Source organism: Carassius auratus, chromosome 23 (genome assembly GCF_003368295.1).
Source record: "Carassius auratus strain Wakin chromosome 23, ASM336829v1, whole genome shotgun sequence".
Classification (NCBI taxonomy): domain Eukaryota; kingdom Metazoa; phylum Chordata; class Actinopteri; order Cypriniformes; family Cyprinidae; genus Carassius; species Carassius auratus.
The window spans coordinates 18,360,951-18,367,208 of NC_039265.1; the positions used below are offsets into that span (position 1 = coordinate 18,360,951).

The 6,258-nt window shown below is 36.1% G+C and overlaps 1 protein-coding gene across 1 annotated transcript; it reads right to left on the bottom strand.

Moving 5' to 3' along the window:
• Nucleotides 1-548: 548 nt before the first annotated feature.
• On the bottom strand, nt 549-3,994 carry LOC113041771 (carcinoembryonic antigen-related cell adhesion molecule 5-like). The gene is made up of 8 exons (XM_026200403.1): nt 3,924-3,994; nt 3,012-3,314; nt 2,441-2,764; nt 1,797-2,102; nt 1,420-1,716; nt 1,158-1,265; nt 998-1,041; nt 549-902 (listed from the first exon to the last, which is right to left on the bottom strand). Exons 1-8 carry the CDS (start codon nt 3,985-3,987, stop codon nt 864-866), a joined length of 1,485 nt encoding a protein of 494 aa, XP_026056188.1. The 5' UTR covers nt 3,988-3,994; the 3' UTR covers nt 549-863.
• Between the last annotated feature and the right edge of the window lie 2,264 nt (nt 3,995-6,258).

Here is a 6,258-nt window from a genome sequence, read left to right on the forward strand (position 1 = left end):
TTAATGTTGGTACAATGCTTTATAAATGATGAATGAACTATTTACTGATGCTTAACTAATGATTCATAGCTTGCAGTTATTATAAAGTGTTACTGGTTGTATTTGATATATTTTTAAACTGTATTCATCTGTATTATGTCTACTGTTAGTGTATAGTGTTATTTGTATGCACCAAGGGTTTGAAAGTTACACAATTTCGATTCTCTGTATGTATGTACTGTACATGTGGAAGAATTGACAATAAAACAGACTTGACTTGACAATGCTTAATTATATTAGTTTAATACCAAATACTACAACAAAATGACATTTTAAAAATAATTTCAGAGAGAAATAAAATAGCATTTATCATTTTCATTTAGCTATACTGAAGTACCAAAACAACTAAAACTAATAACTAATAAATATTTAAAAATATATTTATTTTAAATATTTAAAAAAATACTGCTATTAATAACAATAATAGCAAAACCACAAGAAAAACCATAAACAACATATAAAAATTCAAACATTCAAAATATCAATAAAAACTATAATAGTATCTTATTCATGCAAATATATAACTGAATAAACATTACTAAAATGTCTTCACAATGCAATTTTACATGGTCATGAAGACACAATTTAGTAATTACCAAGTACGGTTAAGAATTAGAAAATATAATTCTTTTATTATACAGCTAGAGTAAGTGGGAGTGAAAATGATAGAAAATGTGTATAGACAAAGGGAAAGTTTAAGAGAAACTATTTTTTGCCACAGAAAATAAAACGTTGTTGGTCACTGTGTGTGTTGAAAATGTGTGTGTTTTTATCTTTCTGCACACTCTTCAGTGTTTGTGTTCATCTGCGAGGATGTTTTGTCTCTAAGATGAACTGTAGACTGCAGTTGTGTACGTGTCATCCTGCAGAGATCACACACACACACACACACACACACACACATGTTGAACTCTCTCACTCATGATATGGTTATACATATGTTCAGTGAATAGTTTACCTCATCGCTCTGGATCAGTCGGCTTCCTCTCCTTTGTTTCCTTGCTGTAAAATAAGAACAACTCCAGATATTTATTCTAGGTTTGCTTCATCTTGAACAGCCATCAGTGCAATCTAAAGCACATCTGATGTTTCTCACAGTCCAGTGTGTGTGTTCAAACCTCTTTGGTTAAATCTCCGGTAGATGCATCCAGTCGCCAGCAGCAGCATCAGACAGATCAGAAATATCAGATAGTACTGATAATCGAGAGGATTTATAACAGCAGAATCTGAGAACACACGGGAAAAAATTCAGTTCACGATCACGAATGTCCTCATTTATGTTAAAAGCATTGTCTCAATGTAACACTGTCAAGCTCAAAGAGAGTCATGTATCACTGAAATCATTTCAGTCTCATCTGAACTAATCTGAGGTGTTTTCACCTGTAAGAGTGAGGTTGACGTGTCTGGATTGTTTGCCGTTGACTGAGCACACATACAGTCCTCGGTCAGTCTCGGTCAGGTTTGAGATGCGTAAGGAGAGATTATGAGGAGAATCTCTGATGGTCTGGAATCGGCCGTTGATCTCCTCAGCGTCTGAAACCAGCGTGTCATTCACAGCTGCTCGCTTCCATTCAAAGTGCTCCGGTCTGGTTTTGGGATCTTCACAGGAACATGGAAGAATCACGGATCCTCCTGGATGGGAGCTCTTGGTGATGTGATGTTTGGATAAAACACAGCCTGCAGGAAGATAAAGAGACTCAAGAAACACTGACTAAAACACACTGAACTTGAATCATTGAGTTGATTAAGAGTTTCACCTTTAACGATGAGTCTGGTGTCAGCGGATGTTTTGTTGTTAACTGTGCATCTGTAAGTGCCCTGGTCATCTTCGGTCAGGTTGGAGATCAACAGAGACAGATTTGATGGAGTCGTCTTGTGAAACGTGTGGACTCTGTCTTTATACCGCAGAGTTTGACTGGACACTTCAGTCCCACTGGACTCTACATGGGTCCATCTGAAGTGCTTAGGATTGGTCTTTGGGTCTTTACATGAGCAGGACAGAAGCACAGAGTCACCCGTGTACTTGGTTTTAGGTTCCCGCTCAGTCTCTGGCAGTGTGCATCCTGTGAACAGTGTGAAACCTTTGTGTTACGGATACTTTTCTTTTGCATGTTCCATTCACATTCCAGGCTCAACCATATGGCTTCCTTCCTGGCCCCCCTCAATACCCTCTCGGGACCTGTCTCTAGTTCTTAAATCACTAAAGCAGGGCCCAGTTGAGCCTTTGCACTTACTCAGTTGGTAATCCGACGTTACGTATGTAAAAAAAAAAAAAAAGAAATAAAAAAACGACAATGGTAGCTTAATGATATTAAACTAAATCTAACCCAACACAAAAAAAGTTATGCAAACCATCCTGTTCCAAACAAAATAATTTTTAATGCAATAATTCAATATTTACCTTTAACAGTGAGTGTGAAGCTCTTGTGTTGATTCTCTTTACTCCAGCAGGAATACAGTCCTTCATCTTCCTCAGTCAGGTTAGAGATCAGCAGAGAGAGGTTTCCTGACTTTATATCAAACATCTGAAATCTGCCCTGATAGAGTCGACTGAGTTCAGCAGAGTTAATGTTCAGGTTTATTTCTCTGGAGTTTGGTAATTTCCATCTGAACTCTGAACCTGGTTCATGACGATGACTACATTTGACCAAACAGGACAGAAGCACAGATTCCCCTGAATATCTGCTGATCTCCACTGATCCTTCATTCCCTGATAAAGAACAACCTGCAGACACAAAACAGAACTGCTGGAGAAATGGACTGTTTAAATCAAACCAATAGACAAGGTACAATAAAATCAACACTTAGAAGAAGAAACACTTTTTTAATGTTTTCTCTCCATTAGTTTGAAACAACACTTATGAAAAGCCAAATAACCCAAAATCTCAAAAGTGACCAATAAAAGTTTGTGAGGACTCGTCTTAAGTGTCTTATGTTTGGTTTGTATTATTATGAAATCGAACATTCCTCACCTTCAACATATAGATGAACATTGCTCATTTTGTCAGCCTCTGTTGTTTTACACAAGTACATTCCTGCGTCGTCTACATTGAGTCGAGTGATGGACAGCGAGAGATTCCCCTGAATCTGAACTCTGTCTTTGTATCGCTGACCTTTAATAGCGTCCAGAGGAGACACTGAGTAATGAAGAGTGTGGGTCTGAGAATCACCAATCCACCACTGGACTTCAGTGAGATGTGAGTTTATATCCCTGCAGGGCAGCAGCACAGACTCTCCTGGAGAACACGTGATGTATGGTAACACTACTGCACAGCCTACAAAAACACAAAACATCTGCTGAAACATCTGTATTTCTCTGTGCAAATATGATCATCATCTCGTTTTTTACAGAACAAATATCTGAATATTCTTAAATCACAAATGTCAATGTGTGCTCTAAATGTAAATGTCTAATGCTGTGTTTGTACTCAGACGTTGGAAATACAGTATTTGTGGACATGATTCGGTGTTATCTGCAAACTGCCACTTTTTATGTGTTTTTAATCAAGTGGTATTGCAACGGATTGTTTTCTGGCCTGTATCCTGGAACACAATTGTGTCTGAAAATACGACTTTCAACTGATCTCCATTCATTTTTAATAGATTTTACATGAAAACAGCTTAAGTGGAAATATGGATCGAAAAGTGCTGTTGTTAATCTGTACTTTTGTCTTGTATTCCAGTGCAAATTATACAAATACAAAAGGAGTAAAAATACTTAAAAAAGGGCTTTTTTTGTGAAACTGATCAAAATGAAATGAGTTTATGATTAAAACAAGAGCATATTTAAATTGTTTAACAGTTCAACAATCTACTTGCATACATAAATATAACTCAAATTGTCACTGACAATAAGTCTCTCTCGTTCTGTTGTTCAGTCGTACCTGTTGTGAACTGAAGTCCAGAGAAGAGCAGAACAACACACAAGCACATCACGTCTGAAGCCATGTCTCTCCGTCTCCTCTTCCTCTGAAGGACAGTTGATGTGTCATCTCTAAAAAAAGAAGAAGTAAAAGAGATATTTATATTAATTCCATCACCACATCCTGAGAAGCTGTGGCTCTCTGTTAAAATGCTGACCGGAGAAAGAGGCAGTGCACATAGAACAGGATACATACACTCAGAAACAGCTTTTCAGACAAACATCTTCTTTATTTGTCAAAAATGCCCAAAAAATATTACAGCGCTTGTTTGTAGAGCTGCACAATTTGGCCAAACATTTTGTTTTTATATATCAATATAACTAACAATAAGTACATTGATTATCATTACTAAATAAACACATTAAACAAAATAAGAAATTACTACTGTAATAACAATATTTGACTATAATATACAAAACTGAACACAAAATTGCCAAAAATCTTTGTTGGATAACAGGTTTGTAAAGAAGCTCAAACATGCAAAACTAAATCACATGTGTGCTATGTGGAAAATTAATGAATTGCACGGACTTATTATTTTGTAGCACGTGTGTATTTTGAATGCACTGTAATGTAAGTTGCTTTGTATAAAATTATCTTTTAAAAATGTACTTTTAAATTTAAATGCATCATTTAAGTCAGAAATATGGGATCAATGTACATCTGAGTAGCAAACGGTGCCATTGTTTTTGCAAATGTATCATAATCTTGAAACACACCATTAATCTAAAATAAAGCAAAACGAATTAGAGCTGTAATCGGGCCTTAAAAGTTAGGCCCGACAGGACCCGAGCCCGACAAGTACATTTTGATTGACAGCTCTTTTAAAGCCCGAACCCGTTTACAGCCCGACATTATTCAAATGTGCGCACGCACACAGCTCTTTTGCCTTTTGCATTCTAGACATGTTAATTTCGTTATTGCCAAATACCCATCTTAATTTAAAATGTATCTTAATTTAATTTTTTTTTAAATGACTCGTTTTTATTGGTGCGTTGGTCTATTTATAGGTTAAATGAGCCTATGTCTAAATGCTGAGATGTTACGATGTGACACAGGACTTATTTTATTTCTTTATTCCAACTTCCAAGTGGTCTAGTCTACGTTAGTTATTAGTAAATTATGTTAAAACATGAATAAATTACTCATAGTTGACAAAAGGCAAAAGAGCTGTGTGCGTGCGCACATTTGAATAATGTCGGGCTGTAAACGGGTTCGGGCTTTAAAAGAGCTGTCAATCAAAATGTACTTGTCGGGCTCGGGTCCTGTCGGGCAGTGGCGGCTCCAGACAATTTTGATTGGGGGGGCAATGGGGGGTCCTGGTCTTTTCAAGGGGGGTCTCATGAAAACCAACAAAAAATACAGTGGACATGGCTAATAACTGCATATTTCTGCTACTCAACAACAAAAACACCTTTGCAATGTAAACAAATGACAGGCTAGATTTGTTATTCATATCCTTCACACTTCACTTTCATGTCAGGTATATTATGCATTTTTATTGACATTGATATTTTTACATTTATTTCCAGATAGATATTATTGAGTTTACAGGCTAAAGTGGTCTTGCTGTTGTAAACACTGTTGCTTTTGTAGAAAAAATATTTGCATCACATTTAAAATATAATTATATTTTAATTCATTTCTGAATTGTTTTTATTTTTATAATGATAATTCAGAGAATGAGAAAATCTGAATAAGCCTTACCAGTGTTGTGATAATTATTTTTACGTGTTAAAAATAAATAAGTACTGTAATATAATAAAAGTTTATTCAAATAACATAAAAAAGACCAGACCCCTCGATGCCTGTGAAACTTTTCTCCCTCAAACAGCTCGCTAGCGTTACTACTACAGGCTACACACAGCAATATAAACAACGTATCTGCATGTTCTCACATCACATCGTTCTTGTAAAATAATAATAAGTAAATAAACACCAAAATCACTTCGCTGAGAATGAAACACCACTTACCAGCTGCCACGATGTTGAAAATATCCTCTAGCAATTAAAAAATGCGCGTGCAGCATGAGGAATCTGAGGAATCATGAGGAATGGTCATTTTATTTACGGCTAAATTATTATTAATAAATTGTACTAATATTATGATTGGGCGTGGGCAGGCATTCACAAAAGTTTATGTTATTACAAAAAAAATTGAGGAAATTTTGCTTTGACAAAAGGGCACTTAAGGTGCAAAGGAGAAGGTGCTCAAGTGAACCGGTTCTGTCGGACAATTCGATCAAATAAACCAGCTGAAAAAAAAATGGTTCACCGGTTCTTTTGCGCTCGATGT

Bases quoted from the DNA above. Each gene is read 5' to 3' on its own strand.
- LOC113041771 (XM_026200403.1), bottom strand. From the start codon at position 3,987: ATGGCTTCAGACGTGATGTGCTTGTGTGTTGTTCTGCTCTTCTCTGGA. The intron at 1,717-1,796 runs GTGAAACTCTTA...ATCTTCCTGCAG, and splicing joins CACCAGACTCATCGTTAAAG to GCTGTGTTTTATCCAAACAT. The intron at 1,042-1,157 runs GTTTGAACACAC...CTTATTTTACAG, and splicing joins CCGGAGATTTAACCAAAGAG to CAAGGAAACAAAGGAGAGGA.